The 21,590-nt window shown below is 56.4% G+C and overlaps 1 protein-coding gene across 5 annotated transcripts; it reads right to left on the bottom strand.

The window, feature by feature from the left end:
• Positions 1 to 979: 979 nt before the first annotated feature.
• On the bottom strand, positions 980 to 21,277 carry GTF3C5 (general transcription factor IIIC subunit 5). 5 transcript variants are annotated; one of them, XM_027966225.2, is made up of 12 exons: positions 21,109 to 21,277; positions 12,874 to 13,093; positions 11,482 to 11,680; positions 7,380 to 7,575; positions 6,464 to 6,568; positions 5,150 to 5,264; positions 4,878 to 4,937; positions 4,629 to 4,709; positions 4,339 to 4,436; positions 3,253 to 3,335; positions 2,322 to 2,464; positions 980 to 1,611 (listed from the first exon to the last, which is right to left on the bottom strand). In XM_027966225.2, the coding sequence occupies exons 1-12, from the start codon at positions 21,259 to 21,261 to the stop codon at positions 1,451 to 1,453; spliced, it is 1,614 nt and encodes a 537-aa protein (XP_027822026.1). In that variant the 5' UTR covers positions 21,262 to 21,277; the 3' UTR covers positions 980 to 1,450. The 5 variants fall into 5 exon arrangements, with proteins under 5 accessions (XP_027822026.1, XP_027822025.1, XP_014949604.2 ...); XM_027966224.2 differs by having other exon boundaries at positions 4,339 to 4,460; XM_015094118.3 differs by lacking the exon at positions 4,878 to 4,937.
• Between the last annotated feature and the right edge of the window lie 313 nt (positions 21,278 to 21,590).

The following is a 21,590-nucleotide window of genomic DNA, read 5'->3' on the forward strand; positions in this document are numbered from 1 at the left end:
CGCATGCCACCACTAAAGATCCTGCATGCTGCAACCAAAAGAAGCCATGTGCCACAGCGAAGCCACGGCGCAGCGAAGCTGGAAATGCGGGCTTTGAAATCAGGAGTGGATGCAACAGATCTGGTGGAGGGTGACTGGGCTTCTTATACAAGATGCAGCCTTTTCACGTGTATTTGCTCTTCTCCATAAATAAAACGCTTCTTTAAAGGGGGGGGTGGTGGCGTAGGCATGCAGGTTTCTAAGCTGGGAATCACTGAGCATTTGTCAAGGACCTGGCAAGGCCATGCAGTCCGGCACATGGCAGGCAGGCTCTGGGAACCGTGGGGCTGAGCTGCAGAGGCACGGTGCTTGCCTGCCCCAGGCATGTCTTTCTCAGCTCTGCACAGGAACTGAGGCGGCTTCTGGGTGAGGGGCCAGAACCCAGACCCTCTCCCCTGAGGTCTGAGCTTGGCAGCACGGCTCAGGAGGTGGGACGAGCCCCAGCTGAGATCCACTGGCCGGGACCAGGGCCTGAGGGAAAGCCTTGCAGAGGTGAGGGGCGGGGAGCAGCCCGGCCTGCCATTGGGAAGAGCTGCTTCTGGTCTTCTGGCTGAGGCAGGGCGACGGGCTCCCCTCTGGCTGGGGCAGCGTGTGGGGTGTGCCCCCCAGGAGCATAGGTTCAGCCCCACCCAGGGACCTGCTTGCCCTCTGGTTTCCCACTGGGCAGTGCTGAGACCATGGTGTCGTCTCCAGGAACCCCTCTGCAACACATCCTTGTGGAACAGGAAGGGTGAGCGTGCGGCTGGAGTGCCCTCCAAGGCTGCTCTCACCTGGCCCACCTGCTGAGGGGCACCCGGCCTGTTCTCAGCCATCCCAGCATCACCAGCATCAGGGCACCGACAAGCAACTGAAGGGACAAATGACGTCCAGCTGGAGCCCAAGCCCCGAGGCCAGAGAAAACCCCTCTCGGGTTCTGACACCCACACTGAGACACTGAGACTCCTTGGGGAAATGTCTTTAATGAGGGCAGCTCCAGCTTGGCCTGCCCTTTGCCAGGTCACCCCAACAGATGGGGTCTAACCCTGAGGACAGTCTTCGCCACCGCGACCTGGACCAGGGTCCTTGCCCCGCCCTCACCTCCAGCCTGACCCCAGCCAGGCCGGCCCCTCCTGGGCCAAACCATCCGCACCGCCAGCTCCCGCTGGTCTCAGCCACAGGCAGGGCAGGGTGCTGGGCTCAGCCACAGGCAGGGCAGGGTGCTGGGCTGGCGAGGCCAGGCACAGGCACCCGGGGCCAGGGGGCAGCCTGGGCAGGACCAGGGGCAGCGCACCCAGCTGCTCTCCTCAGACAGGCTGCCTAGGGCCGTGCTGGCTGCTGCAGGCAGCGCTGGGGTCCCTGGCGCATCCCGGCCCCCTCTTCGGGCCTGGGCAGGGGCCTGGGTGGGGGGCCCGGCCAAGGGCCCACGGCTGCATTACACGTAGTCCAGGATCTCCGTCTCCATCTCGTTCTCGCTCCCGTCGGACGGCTTGAACTCCTCCTCCTCCTCGTCTTCCTCCTCCTCCTCGTCTTCCCCGGACTCACCGGTCAGCTGCTCTTTCCCACTGTCCGCTTTGGTCGGGCTGGAGAAGAGAGCTGGGCCCAGAGACCAGGCCGGGTGTGTCCCGACGATGGCCCGGCCGTCCCTGGGCTCAGCCCCGGGGGACCTGTCTACAAATTCAGGGGCTGGGGCTCCAGTCTGAAGCTGCTCCAGGAATTAAGATGGCTGGTGGACCTGGACTCATTTAACCAGCACCCTCAGAGAAACACTGATGCCCAGGGCCCTGGGAACCTCCCCGGAGCAGCCCCAGGCAGCTCAGGAGTCCAGGGGACCCCACAGGAGTGGGCCCAGGCTGCCTTTCCCCAACTGGGTGCTCAGAGGGGCCTGTGTCCTGGGAGAAGCTGAGAGCCCCGGCTCCCGGCAGCTCTGTGGGGGTCGGTGGTCTGGGATGCCCCCACCCCAAGCCTGGAAGGAACCCCAGAGAGGGAAGGGGCGGGCAGGGCATGGCGACAGGGCCCCTGCCCCCCAGGAGAGACAGGAGCAACCTGCCCACACGTGGCCGCAGGACGCAGGGTGAGGTCTGGGCATGAAGTGGCAGCCCCAAGGGCAGCCCCAGCCCCTCTTCTGGGCCCGGCTCCTACCTGGAACCCCAGGGCTGAGCGCCTCAGGGAACCGCCGGGGGCAGGGGTGGGGGGATGCTGGCTCTTGGCTCCCACCAGGTGAGGTTTCCTGTGGAGCAGGTCCTTGAGGGATGCCTGCTCCGGCCCTGGGGGCGCCCACAGCACGCGGGGTGAGCGGCTCTCACCAGGCCTCTTGGAGCGGATGGTCTGCCGGATCATGAGGGACATGGTGTCCCTCAGCTCGTCCGTGGTCTTGGGGAGGCACCAGCCGTCCCGCTCAGTGCACGAGCTCTCTGCCCCGTCATTGCGGTGAATGACTCTCTGCAGCCTAGGTGTCGGAGACAAAGGTTGGGGGTGGGTCTCTGCTCAAAGGCTGTGGGGGGAGAGTCTCTGCTCAAAGGTCCAGGGTGTGGGTCTCTGCTCAAAGTTCTGGCGGGGGGGGGTGTCCTCTGCTCAAAGGTTGGGGGGGAGTCTCTGCTCAAAGGTCCAGGATGTGGGTCTCTGCTCAAAGTCCTGGGCGGGGGTGTCTCTGCTCAAAGGTCCGGGGTGGGCGGTGGGGGGGGTCTCTGCTCACAGGTGCCAGTAAGCGGCTTCAGCAGAGCTGGGGTGCTCAGAAAAACAGCACTCAGAGTGCTGTCCTGCATATAAGCACGGTCGCAAAGGGCCTCCTCAAAAGCCACTCGCCGGACTCCAACCTGGGGTAAGCTGCCCCTCCAGCCCAGCACCCCTCTCCCGGCTTTCTAAACATCACTGGGAACAGCTGGGTTAAAAATGTCTGGGATTCTGTCGGCTCTGGGGACTGGGAACCATGTCAGGAACCCCAGTGCGGGCCACGGAGGAGGAAGACAAAGACCCGAGCCCAGCGCCATGCTCTGCGCCCAGCACGGCTGGCTGCTTGGGGGCAGGGTGGCCCACAGGGGACCCAGGAAGCCGCTGCTGGGTGCCACGCGAGCCCGGGCACGGGCTGGCAGCACTCACTCCCAGGGCCCAGCCGTCCCGAGGGGTCACGGCGGACATGAGAGGGAGGAGAGGCGGGACACACTTTGGTCCCTGGCAGTCCCTCTGCTCTGCGCCCGAGTGCCCCGGTCCCCGCCTCGGCACCCCTCAGGTACGTACTCCTCCACGTTCAGGTCACAGAACTGGTAGAACATCTGTCGGTACGGCGGCAAGGCCCCCTCCTGGAAGATGTAGACCGAGTCCTGGAAAGGAGGGCCGAGACGAGCCGGGAGGGTCAGGGGAGCGGCCCAGGGTGGGCGGCGCTCGAGTCCCCGCAGGGGGGAGCTCCCCGGGGCTCTTCCAGGGCAGCGGCCTGTGCCAGCCCTGAGACCTGGCAGGCTTGGCTCTCCTCTCTGGATTCAGGCGGGCGGATGGGTCAGAGGCCGGGGAGGTCAGTAGGACATAACCTGCAATTCCCCCAGTGCTGATAGGCGTGGAAGCAGCCAGGCCTCCCGGCACCCTAGAGCTGCCCGCAAGACCAGCCAGGCACGTCTAGTGGGGAGGCCCCACTGGGGTTGGGCTCTGCCTCGGCGCCTCCCTGAAGAGAGGCCTCCTCACTTCTCCTAAATGGTCATCTTAGGGAGAGCTGCAGACCAGTTCCAGAGGTAGAGACTACAGCCTAAAATGAGGTTCCTGAAGGCGGCTTTCCACCCTGAGGAGAGAGGAGACGGACCCTGCGGGCATATAGCTGGCCCCAGCCCTCTGTGGCCGGGGACTCCTGCCCAGGCCTGGAGCAACTCACGACAGGCCTTGGGACGTCGCTGCCCTGCTGGGTGGCTGTGCTAAGGGGGCCCAGGCCTGGGAGGGCGGCCCTCATCCAGCCCACGGCTGGGTGCAGGTGGTCTGCTGTGGCTCTGGGCTCACAGCCCTCAGTCTCACCCTGCCCGGGGGGCCACAGGGGCCTCAGGGCCCAACTCAGAGGGCAGTGCACGCGGCTGTTGGTGTCTAAGACCCTCCCTGAGACGGACGTGCCCTGGTGGTCAATACCCTCGCCCCAGGGGCTCACATCCTGAGTTGTGTTTGGAGGCAGTGCTGGGAAGTGGGAGTAGGGTGAAGGGACTGGAAGGGAGGGCAGCCTCCATCAGAGCCTCCCCATGTCACAGGCGAGGCCCAGTACGGGTAGCGGGGCCCAGCCTGCCCAGGGGAGGGGCCGCTGCTCCACCCACCCCTCACTCTTGCCCAGACAGGCTGCCTGCGGACGCCCACCTTGAGCTTGTACTTGTTGGGACTCGACTTCTGTGCAGTGGCCGACCCTGAGGGGCCCAGGCCTTGCTTCAGGTCATGCATGGTGACGAGCTGGCTGGCTGCGAGGGGACCACGGCAGGGGTCTGGAATACAGGGGGGTATTTCTCCTGCCCCCCGACCACCCCCTCCCACCCTGGGGTGCGCTGGCCAGCAGGGCCCTGGAGTGACCCTTCGGGAGGCCCCTGCCCTCCCACAGTCTGGATGCCCCTCTTTCCCGGCGCCTGCTCTGCAAGGGAGCCCGAGGCCCTTACTGGTCTTTTTGACGGTGATGGGGAGGCTGTAGTTGTAGGTGCTGCGCTTGGCCTTGACGGGCATGTCGCTGGGGGCGTAACCTGCCGGAGAGGGCGGGCACATCAGGCTAGGGGGTGCAGAGCCCCTGACAGCGCGGCCTGCACCACGGGTGCACCAGGGCTCCCAGGGGCGGCTCCTGAGAGAGGGCACAGGGCCCCGAGCTGGACAGGAGCCGCCGTGTCTCGCTGCTTGGTGTGCGGGGGACTCACCGCAGGCGGGGGACGGACACTGACCGGACGCCTGGCCTGCACGGCAGGAGCCGCAAGTAACTGTGGAAGAACAGAAGGACCACTAGAGCGGCACCACGGGGCCAGGACGGGAGCTCGGGTCCTCGGGTCTGCGCTAGCCCGCCTCCAACAAGCCCGCTGAGGGCGGAAGGCGCTCACCCTCTCCGTGAGGATCTACTCTCGTTACCCAGAGGATGCTGCAAATGCAAAGCTAGGAAGGGAAAAGGAGAGCCAGGGTTTTAGCAACTGTTTACCGTATTTCATTCCACATCGGATTCGGAAGTCAAGCACTTGATAAATCTTGGCCTCTGGGCGTTTTCGGGGGTCATATCCAAATCGAATCCACAGGCTTCTCCAGGGGCCTGTTATCTGGAGACAGAAAGGGTCGAGGTACGAAGTGAGGTTCAGGCTGATTCTCAGCTCCCCTGGGATGCAGGCTCAGGTAGGGCTCTGCAGCCCCTGCCCCGCAAGCTCGCTCATGTGGCTCTGTTTCCTGGGATGGGTCACTTGACCCTTCCAAACCTTGGTCTTCCAATCAGAGGGCATTCTGGGGAGGATTAAAGGAGTCTTAAAGCTGAAGCTCCAATACTTTGTCCACCTGATGCGAAAAGCCGACTCACTGGAAAAGACCCTGATGCTGGGAAAGATTGAAGGCAGGAGAAGGGGAAGACAGAGGATGAGATGGTTGGAGGGCATCACTGACTCAATGGACACGAGTCTGAGCAAGCTCTGGGGGATGGTAAAGTACAGGGAAGCCTGGCGTGCTGCGGTCCGTGGGGCTGCAAACAGTCGGACACAACTGAGCGACTGAGCAGCAGTGACAGGAGGAGATGGGGACCCTGGCGCCCTTGGCACAGCGCCTGGCACAGAGAAGAGCCTGGGAACCGTCGCAACTGTCCTGACAGGCGGGAGGCTCTGAGGCCCCGTGTCCAGAGCGCCCAGGCTGAAAGGCAGCGCCGTGAGGCCGGGTCTAGGCCCCCCACCCCAACTGCCATCACAGTCACATCGTCTGCCTGCCCCCCAGGGCCCCACGTTCAACCCCTGGCCGGCAGGAGTGCCTCCTCGTGGCCCCTTGGGGAATCTTGACAATGACACCCCCATCTCCAGTCCCTCTTGGACTCAGTCTGAGGTATGTCTGCTGCGCACTGAAGCCCACTCGACCCGGGGAGAATGAGTGAATGCAGGTGGCACCGTGGTCAGGGCCCCCAGGAGCTCTGCCACATGCTGGCTGCAGGACGCTGGCACGTTGAGGCCCCAGGCCGAGCCTAGCATCCTCACCAGAGCAACGCCCCTGCTGCTGCGCCAGCAGAGAAGAGGCTGTGCACACAGCACTTACCCCAGCCCCTGGTCCTGGAAAGCTCTCAGCTCAAGGCCGTTAAAAAAGGTACAATCCCTTTATTTGCAAGTTACGTAATCAGTCTTGAACCCCACAGTCACCCCAATGTGGCTGACATGTGACCGCGGAGGCTGAGGAGGGCCTCTGCAGGGGCGGTACCGAGCTGTCCAGCGGGTGCTGGGATCAGGACAACCGTGGCGGGAACCCAGGGGGGCAGCAGGCAGACCCTTACCATGTAATAGGCCACGAAGGGCAGCAAGATCTTGAGCTTGTCGGGGTGGACACTGATGTTGGCCTTGAGGGCGTTGCGTGACCAGATAGGACGGATGTCAAACAGCTGGAGGGTCAAAGCAGAGGCTGAGAGGAAGGCAGGCAGCTTGCCCGCCAGCCCCAGGGCCCCCTGCAGGGTCCGGCCCCAGAGGAGGGGCAGCCTCGGGGGCTGCCTCGTGCTCGCTTGTCCCTCCCTCGGACGTGGCCTGTGCACCCAGCACATGCCAGTGCAGCTGAGCCTGCGTGTCCTGAAGGACCGCGAGGGGCGCCGCCAAAGGGTGACGGGGGAGGCAGAGGACCGAAGGCCAGAGTGGGGCCAGGCCAGAGCTCCAGGACCCTGAGCAGCCCGAGGGCAGAGGCCTGCGCTGGGATGTGAGGAGGCCCTGGGGACAGCCCAGCCCAGGGGAGGGCTGTGGAAGGCTAGAGGGTGGAGGAGGGCCAGGGCAGGAGTGGCCCCAAGCCACGGGGAGGCTGGGCTGTGCGCAGAAGAGTGGCCCCATGTCCCCTGACCCAGTGACTCGGGCCAGGCAGAAGGCTTCTTCCTCCCAGGGCCGCCTGGCCAGCTGACTAACGGGGAGGAAGGGCCAGGCCTGGCACACAGCAGGTGCCCCAGCTGATGTGTGCCCTGGCCAACGACTGGAGGAAGGAAGTTTCTGGGACCCCGGAACTCCGGGCTGCAGTCACGCCTGGACCGCGCTGACCCCCTGGGAACCTCAGAGGAGGCTGAAGAACACTTTCAGCCTTGGGAAGGCAGGGCGCGCACTGGCAGAGCTTGAGACATGGCATCTGGAGGTGATGGGTCCCGCGAGTTAATGAGCAAGTCTGAGACAAGCGCGGGGTCCAGCAGGTGAACGGGGCGGCCGAGGGGCGGGGCGCACCTTCCTCAGCTCCGCCTCCACTCTGTGGTCCACGGGGTTGGTGCAGACCTTCTTCCACGTCTGGACCGCGGCCTCCATCGGCCGCTCGGGCACCTCGTCCCCCTCAAAGTTGACAAAGATGGCGTTGTGGGGGCGCCGGGCCCTGCTCAGGCCGATCAGGTTCTCGCCCGAGACGGCAGGATTGTTGTAGCCTTCCCTGGGGGCAGAGAGGGGGCTGAGGGCAGCGCGCCAGGCGTGGGCCCAGCTGGACACTGGCGGCCCACGTTTGGGTGCTTCCCCTGGAAGCTGGGAGAAGGGAGGACCTCGGTGCCAGCCGGGGGCGAAGGGGCAGCGAGTCAGAGAGCTCAGGGAGGCTCTGAAGCTGGGCCCAACATCCCAGAGGCTGGTGACCTCACAGCCGCATCGAGCTGTCATGGCGCTGTCCAGCCAGCGAGAATCTGGAACAGCCCAGCGTCTGTCAGGCGTAGCAGGGGAATCAGCCGAGGTGCGGCTACACAGGAACCACGGATCCTCTGCCGGCTGTGCTTACTGACATCACAGATCACTCATCTAACCCTCGAAACGGTCCTTCCATTTTCCCATAACAAGGACCCAACTTCCACAAGTCCCTGAGGCCACGGGGGTTGGAGAACTGCTTGGGCCAGAGCTCGAGGTGACAGAGCTGGGATCCCAGCCCAGGGAGGCTGGGCGGGGGCCTGGGGGCGGGTGGTGATGGCGCCGACTACTATCTGGCCGCCTGCGATGGAGCCTGAGTCCCTGACTTGAAGCATCTCAACGATACTGCAGTGAAGGGAGGAAGGATACTACCGAACAGTCTCATCACAGAGCACAGAGGCTAACCGGACTCTGCTTCCACTGCAGGGGCACAGGTCCCATCTCTGGTCGGGGAACTAAGACCCGGCAAACCACGTGGCGCGGCCAAGAATAAAAATAAGTTTTTAAAAAAGGGCTCCGTTTTTATAGCAGAAATCAAGACAATATTGTAAAGCAACTATCCTTCAACTAGAAACAAAGTAGAAAAAGCGCTCTGCTGCCGGCAACCTTTATGAGCACCGAACACAGGGGCCAACGCTTCCCAGGAGGCTCCGAGTGCCTCCCTCTGAGGTGGGAGTCGGAGCGTCCGGCCTTGCTGAAGCAGGGGAGCAGCCCCAAGGACCCCCAGACGCCCCCCATCAGCTCCCACAACTGCCATCACATGGCCACTTCCACACCATCCAGGCTCCACCCCAACCCACTCTATTATTCTGAAGTACTTTTCAAAGTACATCCTGGATGTCACACGGGATTATTCGCTTTTAAATCTGTTTCCATTTCACCTTCATTTTCCATGAGTACACACCATCTGCATATTTACAAAGAACAACAAAGTGATTTTTCACATTGGGAAACAGAATTATAAAGACGGGATCGAAGCTATGGCTTTTTTCAAAAGCATGACTCCATCTGAAACCCCCCGAATTTGTCCCGTTTTAAAGACACATCCCTGAAGCCCCAGACACCTGAGCAGGAGAGCCCCTGGCGGCCCCTCCGGGCCCAGCGGCAACTGCAGGGAGGGGGGCCCTGCCTGGCTCTCTGCTGGCTCCCCCCACCTCAACTGCCTCAAGGAGGAGGGTCCACAGGTCATCTAGGAAGCTGCACCTCCCTGGACCAGGGCAGGCCAGTGAGGCGGACGCCAGGCCTCCTCGGCCAGTCCTCGGTACCCAGGAAGGTCAGCAGAGCAGAAAAATCGATTGCAGCCCTGGGAGACCAGGCAGGCTCTTTCCATGTGCCGGAAAATCAATAAACCACATAAGAGAAAAACAGGGCCCGTGGGTCCCAAGGCAGCTGGCTTCCCACCCCAGGCCCCTCCCAGAGGCGCGAGGACAGAGGCGTGACTGCAGTCACTGCTGCCAGCCAGCGCCAGGGCCAGCAGTGTCGGGGGAAGGGAGGGCGCGCTCTCGTTTCTTCCTGGACATATTTGTGTCTGTTTCTGACTTAGGAGTAAAATGTTTGTGGGAGGAAAATAATTAAAACATTTTAGAAATATGCACATTTTAAAAATTAAAACTCTTGTATCTAGTATAATATACGCACAGAAAACTCTGTCACTGCACAGGCTAGAGTTTTCGGCGGGAGGGGATGGACTTGATTCTTTTAGTTAAACACATCTACAAGGTTTGGTCTTTTCTAACAAGCGCAGTTTACTCCTGTGATCAGAAAAAAGGGTGAGGCGGTGGGATGATGGGCTCAACAGGCCTGAGAGTTGGCGACGTCCCCTGGCTCTCAAGTCACCTTGGAGACAATGGGGCAGACATCCTGGGCCGGGATGACGTAAGGATGCTGTTGCATTCGCTCGATCTGCGGCCGGTGCCGTGGCTGCCTTAGCTCTTCCCGGCGCAGATGCACACCAACTTGTTTCTGGAGGGTGCGCTGTGATGCCGGGGTGGCGGAGGGGAGAGGAAGCCAGCAGCGGAAGGCTGCTAATGGCTGAAGCTGGTGACGTGGGTGGGGGGGTCCAGACAGCCCCCTCTCCTTTTGGAACACCTCAGAATGCATTTTTTAAAGGAAGAGAACAATTCCCCTCTCTCTTCAGGGCAGAATCTAAGCTCCTCCGCGGGGTCTGCAGAACCCTCACCCACCAGTCTCTTGGCTTCAGGGACAATCCCCTAGACCAGTCCTCTGCACGTGCCAGCAGCAGCACCCAGGTCTGGTACGCCCTCCCTCCCTCCCCGGACCTTCACCTGTTTCAAAGGTCACACCCCCAAGAGTCCTCCCTATGCCCCACTCACGGTCCACAACAGCCCAGTCCCCACTTGTCTCCTTTAAGACACACGCCTGCCCACTGGCCCCCGCTGCCCACTTACTCACCCCATGTGCCCTGCCGGATCCCCAGCTGGGCCCACAGAGAGCCACCTGTCATGCCCCCTCCAACCCCAGCTCCAAGGGGAGGCCTGGGCCCTGCCAGGCGGACAGTGCTCGTTGATGCAAATATTTGATGAGGGAAAAGCAGGTTCTCGTCCTTCCGCCCCTCCAGAGATGACTGTCTGGGCCCAATCTTCCCGGTTTTCCCAGGCTTCTGTTGTCGCTCAGTTTATTTTTACAGCGTGCAGTCTGCTCTAGTGAGGTTCTCTGGACATGAGCCACGTCGGCCCATGGAGCCGGGCTCTGGTACAGGCGGTGTGGTCTTCCCTGGCACAGACAGGCCATCACTTAAGTAACTGCACGGCACCTATTCACGGACTGGTCGCCACCTGCTTATCCACTGTACCACACTCCGCCGGCACGCACTGTACTGAGTATTCCCAGGGGCTTCAGGCGTGCAGTTCTCTAGCGATGCAGAGACACGGGACTGTCACTATTGCTACCAGGTGGACAGGCTGGAGCAGGAGGTCGGGGCTCTCGTGGGGTCACAGGCCCCGAACCTGAACACAGGCCCCCGCCGGCGCGGGCTCTCCCGCTACACCAGGTTCTCCTAGCTTCCCGCCCACAACCAGCCAGGAAACGCTCCTGTCAGTGTATCTTTGAGCACTGAGGTGGGAATCACTATGGGATAAATTCCTACAGGAGGAACCACTCGGTCGACTGGAAAGAACATTTAACACCATAGCAGGGGAATTCCCTGGTGGTCTAGTGGTTAGGACTCCGTACTTCCGCTACAGGGAACATGGGTTCGATCCCTGGTCAGGGAACTAAGATCCCCTAAGCCACGTGGTACGGCTAAGCTTAAAACAAAACTGTAATAAATCCTGCCAGATGGCTCTCCAAAAAAGTCAACCAACCTCGTTCTCAGTGCCCCTAGTTAGGAGATGTCTGTCTCTCCACACTTTCACATACACACTTTTGGCAATGGGCCCTCCAGTCCTGAGGCAACATCTTGATCGACATTCCATGGTGTGGGGACAGCTCTAAGCAAGGGCTCTGGGTGGGATGCAGGGACCAGGGCAGGCTCCTGACTCCTGGTCACCAGCTGCTCTGCTTTTGGAGGCACTGGGGCCAAGGGCCTGAGCAGAGCCGGCTGCCTGGGCCCCCTGACCCATGGGGGGCAGAGTTCAGCCTTCTGAGCACAGGGCCCTCCCCCCTCAGGATCCCGATGCTGCGGGGCGGCGGCCGAGGGGGCGCTCACCGGTGCTGTGTCTCTGGGCGGTAGTAGTAGTCCACCGGTGTGTCCAGCCTGGAGAAGATGGGCGGGGGGATGTAGAGTGGCAGGTCCTGGTGGAAGAAGCTCTCCTTCTGGGGCTTGAGCATGAGCACCTTGTCGTACATGGACACCTGCCTGCCGTCTGCCTCTGTGTGCACCGCCAGGTACTGGAAGTCGGACATCCCTGGGGAGAGAGGCGGACAGGCGGCAGACGCCCTTTAACACCGCCCAGGCGCTGGCAGCTGCCACACAAGGCCCACATCTGCTTGGGGGCGCTGAGGGGGCCTCGCAGGAGAGGCTGCCGGGCAAGAGTGGCAGGAGCTGAAACCAACCCCCTTGAGTCACTTCTGGGAGCTCGGCCCTGGGTGCTCCGAGTCATCTGGAGAGACGTTATTTGTCGGGGCGGGGGCGGGGGGTGGTTCATGACACTGAGGATGGAGTCCAGGTTGGGAATGTATGAGCTGCACCGTGCGCGTGCTGAGACATGCCGCAGGTGAGGCTGATGCTGCCAGTCCAGGACACACACTGAGCAGGGAACTGCCGGCTCAGTTAGAGAGGGGAAAACGCATCACGGGGAGAGCCCCGTCCCAGGAAGGACAGCCCTCCCTGGTGGAGACACATTCCACCAGCGATGGACGTTCAGAACACCCACCGTGTGGGGATCCCAAGGCCTGTTTCAGTCTTCGCTCACTTTTTATTCTTCATTTCCAGCCTTTCGTTTTTTGTTTCTGCCTTAGACCTGCAGCGGCTTCCGCAGACACGCTCCAGACTTAGTAGTCATTTGCCAAGTGCTTCCTGTGCGCGTGGATGGGCTCTCTAAGAGCACCACCTCCCGAATCCCCATGGGGGGCCACGGGGCCCAGGGCCCCATTGTCAGACAAGCAGACCCAGGGAGGCTCAGGCAGGCATGACTCCCCGCCCTACCCCACGCCTCACCCCTGTGAGGACCCCGCAGGAGACATCTAGTTGGCTGAGAGGTCAAAGGACATGAGGTTCCAAGGGGTTGAGGTGATCTGGGAAGGATTTAGACGGGAGACAAGACCAGCAGCGGTCAAGACTCACAGGTCCCAAAATACGAGGGAGGGGGTGGGGTTGAAAACTGGAGGCCTGTGGACTTTTTCCTTTGGCCCTGCAAAATGGCTTTAAACATGAGATGTCTCAGAGAACTCCAGCGGCCAAGAGCCCAGGGCCCACAGGGAGCTGCTGGCTGGAGTGAGGGCACCCTGCCTCCTGGACAGGGCCCACGCTCTGCCCTCCCCTCACGCCTGGGCACAGCCCGGGCCCCTTCATAGGCGGATAATCCACGTAGCCCCTGCAGGCACGAGGGACACAGGCCCGGAAATGACCCAGCACAGGAAGAATGCATTTCGCAGTTACCTTGAAATTTGAAGACTGTGGAGACGACTCCAAGGCTCTCTATGTCGTACGTGACCTGAGGGCGAGCCTCAGGCCCCAGCACCCCACTCTGTCGCCTGGTCTTCCGCTTGATCCGGAGCAGCAGGCTGTTGGTACTGAAGCGGTTGGCACACACAGGGTGGCAGTAGGGGTCCTTGGGCCGGAAGTAAAGCTCCAGCCTCTTGGTGGCATCTGCGTAGATCTGCGGTGAGACCAAAGGAGAGAGTGACAGGGAGGTCGGCCGCGCAGTGGCAGCTCCTCCCTCAGTGAAGGCCCGCTGGGGACCCAGGAGGCTTTTTCTGTTTTGTGTTCTAGGCTTTTAATTCCCAAAGACTCATTTTCCAAACCCAAGGATCTCAGCTTTTATCTGGTAGAGAACATGAGGACAGCCTCTTCCTTTCTAAAGCTTCCCTGGTGGCTCAGATGGTAAAGAGTCTGCCCGCAATGTGGGAGACCGGGGTTCATTCCTGAGTCGGGAAGATCCCCTAGAGAAGGGAATGGCTACCCACTCCAGTATTCGTGCCTGGAGCTCTCTTGGACTGAGAAGTCTGATGGGCTACTATCCATGGGGTTGCAAAGATTTGGACACGACTGTGCGACTAACACCTTCTTTCTTCTAAAAGGTTATAAAGCAGCAAAGTTGGAGACAATAACTGCCAGTTAAGCAAAGCCTGGTCAGTACAGGGAACCGCCATTCTTCCGGCAGCAGTTTGTGGTGGTGTTACCCCCGCGTCTGCCATGGAGAGTCTCAGTGGGAGCCGCGTGACTTGTCTACGGTTAGGAACTACCCGCCCCAAAAAGGTCCTAGTATTCAGCCTCATTTACAAATGTTTCAAGGTCCGAAGGAGATGAAATCAGTAACAAGCACTTGGCCCTGACTCGTGTGACTCCTCCTTTCCAGGCCTTGGCTCCTTCTCCTTAAAATGGTAATAGGAGGACCCATTGATCAGATTCTTATGATGACTAAGAGAACACATACACAAGGCGCTTAGCCTGGCTCGTAAGGCGGGGCAAACACGCTACCTGCGCCATCCACGCGGGAGCCTGTCCACATGGGCTAAGAAGCAACAGTGTCAGCCGTGTGCATGTGAAAGCACGAGCAACGTCCCCTAGGCCGAGGTCACCCACCTGCTGGCGCCCCAACACCCAGGACACAACCTGGCCCTTAGCAGGCATCCACGAAGCGTCTAGGGAAAGAAGGTTAAAAAGAGCCCCTATCACCAGGAACAGGTCTATTAGACTGCTGTGCCGGAAATGGCCCTAAATGTGGGCCTGGCTCACAATAGGTACACAAGAAGCAGGAATGGAATGAATGACTGACCAGTCTTTTCCCCAAAGGGCTCACCCTGTACCTGGGTACAAACATCCCTGGGGTTAGCAGCAGTACAGATCCTGTCAAAGCCACAGTAAAGTCAGTAAGTGAGGGTAAAAGAACAAGACGTGAATGACTGGGCCTCTACGAGCCTCCTGTGCTCAATGACAGGTTCAAGGCTTTTCAATATTCATAACGGATGAGGAAACAGAATTAAGAGTTCAGACTTCAGAGGGAGGCATGTACGTGTTTAAATTCCCTCTGTACTATGTATGGGCTTGTTTGACCAACTTTTCTTCCTGTGTCTTTACCAAAAAAATGGGCATAATAGAGGTACCTAACTCACAGAACTGTGTTTGGGTGTCTCCTGAGGAGATCTGGGTCAGCAGTGGCCTGCCGCAGGGGCAGGGGCTCTGGGTGCAGCAGACCTGGGTGTGGCATAAGCCCTCTGGGAGGAGGTCACCATTAACCCCACCATAGAGCCATGAGAACTTACCCAGGACTGGGAAACAGACTCTGGGAGGGCACAGACAAACCTTGTGCACCAGGACCCAGGAGAAAGGAGCCAGGACCCCACGAGAGACCAACCCAAACTCGCCCGGGAGGGTCCAGGAGTCTCCGGGGGAGGCGTGGATCGGTGGCGGCCTGCTGCAGGGTCGGGGCACTGAGTGTGGCAGTGCATGCACGGGACCTTTGGAAGGAGGTCGCCATCATCTTCATCACCTGCACCATAGTTTGGCCTCAGGTCAACAACGGGGGGGAACACAGCCCTGCCCATCAACAGAAAACTGGATTAAAGATTTACTGAGCATGGCCCCACTTGACTTCACATTCCAAGATGTCTGGCTCTAGATTAGTGATCACATCATCATGATTATCTGGGTCGTGAAGATCTTTTTTGTACAGTTCTTCTGTGTATTCTTGCCACCTCTTCTTAGTATCTTCTGCTTCTGTTAGGTCCAGACCATTTCTGTCCTTTATTGAGCCCATCTTTGCCTGAAATGTACCCTTGGTATCTCTAATTTTCTTGAGGAGATCTCCAGTCTTTCCCATTCTGTTCTTTTCCTCTATTTCTTTGCATTGATCACTGAAGAAGGCTTTCTTATCTCTTCTTGCTATTCTTTGGAACTCTGCATTCAGATGCTTATATCTTTCCTTTTCTCCTTGGCTTTTCGCCTCTCTTCTTTCCACAGCTATTTGTAAGGCCTCCCCAGACAACCACTTTGCTTTTTTGCATTTCTTTTCCATGGGGATGGTCTTGATCCCTGTCTCTTGCACAATGTCACGAACCTCAGTCCACAGTCCATCAGGCACTCTATTTATCAGATCTAGGCCCTTAAATCTATTTCTTACTTCCACTGTAGAATCACAAGGGATTTGATTCAGGTCATACCTGAATGGTCTAGCAGTTTTCCTTACTTTCTTCAATTTAAGCCTGAATTTGGCAATAAGGAGCTCATGATCTGAGCCACAGGCAGCTCCTGGTCTTGTTTTTGTTGACTGTATAGAGCTTCTCCATCTTTGGCTGCAAAGAATATAATCAATCTGATTTCAGTGTTGACCATCTGGTGATGCCCATGTATAGAGTCTTCTCTTGTGTTGTTAGAAGAGGGTGTTTGCTAGGACCAGTGCAATTTCTTGGCAAAACTCTATAAGTGGGCCTTAGAAAGCATCACTACGAACAAAGCTAGTGGAGGGGATGGCATTCCAGTTGAGCTGTTTCAAATCCTGAAAGATGATGCTGTGAAAGTGCTGCACTCAATATGCCAGCAAATTTGGAAAACTCAACAGTGGCCACAGGACTGGAAAAGGTCCGTTTTCATTCCAATCCCAAAAGAAAGGCAATGCCAAAGAATGCTCAAACTACCACACAATTGTACTCATCTCACATGCTAGTAAAGTAATACTCAAAATTCTCCAAGCCAGGCTTCAGCAATATGTGAACCGTGAACTCCCTGATGTTCAAGCTGGTTTTAGAAAAGGCAGAGGAACCAGAGATAAAATTGCCAATATCCACTGGATCATGGAAAAGCAAGAGAGTTCCAGAAAACATCTATTTCTGCTTTATTGACTATGCCAAAGCCTTTGACTGTGTGGATCACAATAAACTGCGGAAACTTCTGAAAGAGATGGGAATACCAGACCACCTGACCTGCTCTTGAAAAATCTGTACGCAGGTCAGGAAGCAACAGTTAGAAACGGTCACGGAACAACAGACTGGTTCCAAATACGAAAAGGAGTACGTCAAGGCTGTATATTGTCACCCTGCTTATTTAACTTATATGCAGAGTACATCATGAGAAACGCTGGACTGGAAGAAACACAAGCTGGAATCAAGATTGCCGGGAGAAATATCAAGAACCTCAGATATGCAGATGACACCACCCTTATGGCAGAGAGTGAAGAGGAACTAAAAAGCCTCTCGATGAAAGTGAAAGAGGAGAGCGAAAAAGTTGGTTTAAAGTTCAACATTCAGAAAACGAAGATCATGGCATCTGGTCCCATCACTTCACGGGAAATAGATGGGCAAACAGTGGAAACAGCGTCAGACTTTATTTTTTGGGGCTCCAAAATCACTGTAGATGGTGACTGCAGTCATGAAATTAAAAGACACTTACTCCTTGGAAGAAAAGTTATGACCAACCTAGATAGTATATTCAAAAGCAGAGACATTACTTTGCTGACTAAGGTCCGTCTAGTCGAGGCTATGGTTTTTCCTGTGGTCATGTATGGATGTGAGAGTTGGACTGTGAAGAAAGCTGAGCGCTGAAGAATTGATGCTTTTGTACTGTGGTGTTGGAGAAGACTCTTGAGAGTCCCTTGGACTGCAAGGAGATCCAACCAGTCCATTCTGAAGGAGATCAGCCCTGGGATTTCTTTGGAAGGAATGATGCTAAAGCTGAAGCTCCAGTACTTTGGCCACCTCATGAGAAGCATTGACTCATTGGAAAAGACTCTGATGCTGGGAGGGATTGGGGGCAGGAGGAGAAGGGGACGACCGAGGATGAGATGGCTGGATGGCATCACAGACTCGATGGACATGAGTCTGAGTGAACTCCGGAAGATGGTGATGGACAGGGAGGCCTGGCGTGCTGCAGTTCATGGGGTCGCAGAGTCAGACACGACTGAGCGACTGAAATGAACTGAACTGAACTGAGCATGGCCCCACCCATCAGAACAAAACCCAGTTTCCCCCTCAGACAGTCTCTCCCATCAGGAAGCTTCCATAAGCCTCTTATATGTCTCCATCAGAGGGCAGACAGAATGAAAATCACAATCACAGAAAACTAACCAATCTGATCACATGGACCACAGCCTTGTCCAACTCAATGAAACTATGACCCATGCTGCGTAGGCCACCCAAGATGGACAGGTCATTGTGGAGAGTTCTGACAAAATGTAGTCCACTGGAGAAGGGAATGGCAAAGCACTTCAGTATTCTTGCCTTGAGAACCCCATGAGCAGTTCAGTTCAATTCAGTTGCTCAGTCATGTCCAACTTTTTGCAACCCCATGGACCACAGCATGCCAGGCCTCCCTGTCCATCACCAACTCCCAGAGTTTACTCAAACTCATGTCCATTGAGTCGGTGATGCCATCCAACCATCTCATCCTCTGTTGCCCCCTTCTCCTCCTGCCTTCAATCTTTCCTAGCATCAGGGTCTTTTCAAATGAGTCAGCTCTTCACAACAGGTGGCCACAGTACTGGAGTTTCAGCTTCAACATCATTCCTTCCAATGAACAGTCAGGACCGATCTCCTTTAGGATGGACTGGTTGGATCTCCTTGCAGTCCAAAGGACTCTCAAGAGTCTTCTCCAACACCACAGTATGAACAATATGAAAAGGCAAAAAGATAAATTCCACTAAAAGATAAATTCCACAGGTCAGTAGGTGCCCATTATGCTATTGGAGATCAGTGGAGAAATAACTCCAGAAAGAATGAAGAGATGGAGCCAAAGCAAAAACAACACCCAGTTGTAGATGTGACTGGTGATGGAAGCAAAGTCCAAAGCTGTAGAGCAATATTGCACAGGAACCTGGAATGTTAGGTCCATGAATCAAGGCAAATTGGAAGTGGTCAAACAGGAGATGGCAAGAGTGAACATCGACATTTTAGGAATCAGAGAACTAGAATGGACTGGGATGGCTGAATTTAACTCAGATGACTGTTATATCTACTACTGTGGGCAAGAATCCCTTAGAAGAAATGGGGTAACCATCATAGTCAACAAGAGAGTCCAAAATGCAGTACTTGGATGCAATCTCAGAAACGACAGAATGATCTCTGTTCATTTTCAAGGCAAACCATCCAGTATCACAGTAATCCAAGTCTATGCCCCGACCTGTAAGGCTGAAGTTGAACGGTTCTATGAAGACCTACAAGAGCTTTTAGAACTAACAACCAAAAAAGATGTCCTTTTCATTATAGGGGACTGGAATGCAAAAGTAGGAAGTCAAGAAATACCTGGAGTAACAGGCAAATTTGGCCTTGGAGCATAGAATGAAGCAAGGCAAAGGCTAATAGAGTTGCCAAGAGAAGGCACTAATCATAGCAAACACCCTCTTCCAACAACACAAGAGAAGACTCTACACATGGACATCACCAGATGGTCAACACCAAAATCAGACTGATTATATTCTTTGCAGCCAAGATGAAGAAGCTCTATACAGTCAACAAAAACAAGACCGGGAGCTGACTGTGGCTCAGATCATGAGCTCCTTATTGCCAAATTCAGACTTAAAATGAAGAAAGTAGGGAAAACCACTAGACCATTCAGGTATGATCTAAATCAAATCCTAAATCAAATCCCTTACAATTATACAGTGGAAGTGAAAAACAGATTCAAGGGATTAGATCTGACAGAGTGCCTTGAAGAAGTATGGACAGAGGTTTGTGACACTGTATAGGAGACAAGGATCAAGACCATCCCCATGGAAAAGAAATGCAAAAAAGCAAAGTGGCTGTCTGGGGAGGCCTTACAAATAGCTGTGAAAAGAAGAGAGGGGAAAAGGAAAGAAACACCCATTTGAATGCAGAGTTCCAAAGTATAGCAAGGAGAGATAAGAAAGCCTTCCTCAGCGATCAATGCAAAGAAATGGAGGAAAACAATAGAATGGGAAAGACTAGAGATCTCTTCAAGAAAATTAAAGATACCAAGGGAACATGTCATGCAAAGACAGGCACAATAAAGGACAGAAATGGTATGGACCTAACAGAAGCAGAAGATATTAAGAGGTGGCAAGAATACACGGAAGAACTGTACAAAAAAGATCTTCGCGACCCAGATAATCATGATGGTATGATCACTCACCTAGAGCCAGACATCCTGGAATGTGAAGTCAAGTGGGCCTTAGGAAGCATCACTACGAACAAAGCTAGTGGAGGTGATGGAATTCCAGTGGAGCTATTTCAAATCCTGAAAGATGATGCTGTGAAAGTGCTGCACTCAATATGCCAGCAAATTTGGAAAACTCAGCAGTGGCTACAGGACTGGAAAAGGTCAGTGTTCATTCCAATCCCTAAGAAAGGCCATGCCAAAGAACGCTCAAACTACCGCACAATTGCACTCATTTCACATGCTAGCAAAGTAATGCTCAAAATTCTCCAAGCCAGGCTTCAACAGTACATGAACCGTGAACTTCCAGATGTTCAAGCTGGATTTAGAAAAGTCAGAGGAACCAGAGATCAAATTGCCACCGTTCGGTGGATCATCAAAAAAGCGAGTTCCAGAAAAACATCTACTTCTGCTTTATTGACTGCCAAAGGGTTTGACTGTGCGGTTCATAAAGATTCGGACACGACTGAGCGACTGAACTGAACTGAACTCACTAGATGGTTGTGAAGATTCAATCATGCATTCAAACAATATTTTGGAAGCAGGCACGATTAGGGATGTTCAGATTATAAGAGTGATCAAGAGAGACCAGGACCCACAAGAGCTGATCATCTCAGAACCAAGGGTCCAAGACAGACAATAAAGACTCTAAAACACAGCTTCAGATTGGAATTAGCAGGTGAATTGCTAGCAGCCACTTTAGTAAGGGCAGTCAGGGAAGGACTCTCTAAAACAGAGACACTTCAAGACCTGGTGCATTTAAGTCACTGACACACAGCTTTACACCAGGTAGAGAATTCATCCCAGCTCCACTGTTTGCTGGGTGAACTTGAACAAGCTGTTTTTCAGTTTTCCTGTAAAATCTGGACAACCCCAGTCCCTACCTGGCAGGGTTCTGATGCGATGCTAATGCAGGTAAAGAACCTAGAAATATAGCTGGTGCAGAACAAATTTGCAGGAGACCAGGGTTCAATCCCTGGGATGGAAAGTCCTCTGGAGAAGGGAATAGCAATCCACTCCAGTATTCTTGCCTGGAGAATTCCATGGACAGAAGAGTAGCCTGGCGGGCTACAGTCTGTGGGGTCGCAAAGAGTCGGACACGACTGTGCGCCTAACACACATACATTACTACTCTTTAACTCGAGTAACATAATCCTTCTTCCCCTCCTCATGTAGGTCTGTTGTGTCGCTCGTTCGGTCCGACTCCAAAGAGTCGGTGCGACCCTCATGGACTGCAGCCCTCCGGGCTCCTCTGTTCCAGGGACTTTCCAGGCAAGAACACTGGAGTGGGTTGCCATTTCCTTCTCCAGAGATCTTCGAAAGGCGCGTCTCCTGCTCTGCAGGCGGATTCTTTGCCACTGGGCCACCAAGGAAGCCCCTCTTCCCTCAGATACTAGGGGAAATCAATCTACGCCCGGCAGCCCCCAAATCAGACCCCCGCCCCCTGGCCCCTCCAGAACCGACTGGAGCTCCGTTGCCAAGGCAACCTCAGATCCCTCCCGGGCTGGTCTCGCCCCTCAGCCGCAGTCCCGCGACTCAGTGTTCCCCTGGAGACTCCCCGCTCCTCACCCGGGAGACGCCTTCCTCGCCGCCCAGGGTCCGCAGCATCTTGGACACGTCGCGCACCACGCCCGGGTACTCCACACACACCATGCGCCTCTCGCGCCGCAGCTCCACCGGGATGGCGGCGCCCGGCCGAGCGTCTACCGTCGCCGCCGCCATCCCCGCCAGTCCAGTCAGGCCCACCGGGGGTGTGAGGGGAGAACGTCCCCTCCACACGCTCCTGGAAGCCTTGTCTCAATGGTTCCGGGAAAGAATCGTTCCGGGGTCCCCTCCCCGCTCGCGTGTAGTCTATATCCCTGAGTTCCGTCAGGCTCGAAGGCTTCGAGCAGGACGGCGCTAAGGCGAATGCCCGAGGCTGGGCGGCAAACGACCGCGCGGATCCCCACCTCTGTGTGTAAAATAATAAGCTGAGGCGCCCGAGAGGCGGGGTAGAGGCCAATCTCATCAACCAACCCGCGAGGGACCCGGAGGACGTGTAAGATTCGCCC

The sequence above is a fragment of the Ovis aries genome, chromosome 3, assembly GCF_016772045.2.
Source record: "Ovis aries strain OAR_USU_Benz2616 breed Rambouillet chromosome 3, ARS-UI_Ramb_v3.0, whole genome shotgun sequence".
In the NCBI taxonomy this organism is placed as follows: domain Eukaryota; kingdom Metazoa; phylum Chordata; class Mammalia; order Artiodactyla; family Bovidae; genus Ovis; species Ovis aries.

Excerpts from the sequence above, each read along its gene's own strand:
- GTF3C5 (XM_027966224.2), bottom strand. The coding sequence starts at position 21,261 with ATGGCGGCGGCGACGGTAGACGCTCGGCCGGGCGCCGCCATCCCGGTG. Across the intron at positions 3,336-4,338 it reads CCAACAAGTACAAGCTCAAG|GACTCGGTCTACATCTTCCA; the intron begins GTGGGCGTCCGC and ends CCTCCTTTCCAG. Across the intron at positions 2,465-3,252 it reads TGTGACCTGAACGTGGAGGA|GCTGCAGAGAGTCATTCACC; the intron begins GTACGTACCTGA and ends TCCGACACCTAG.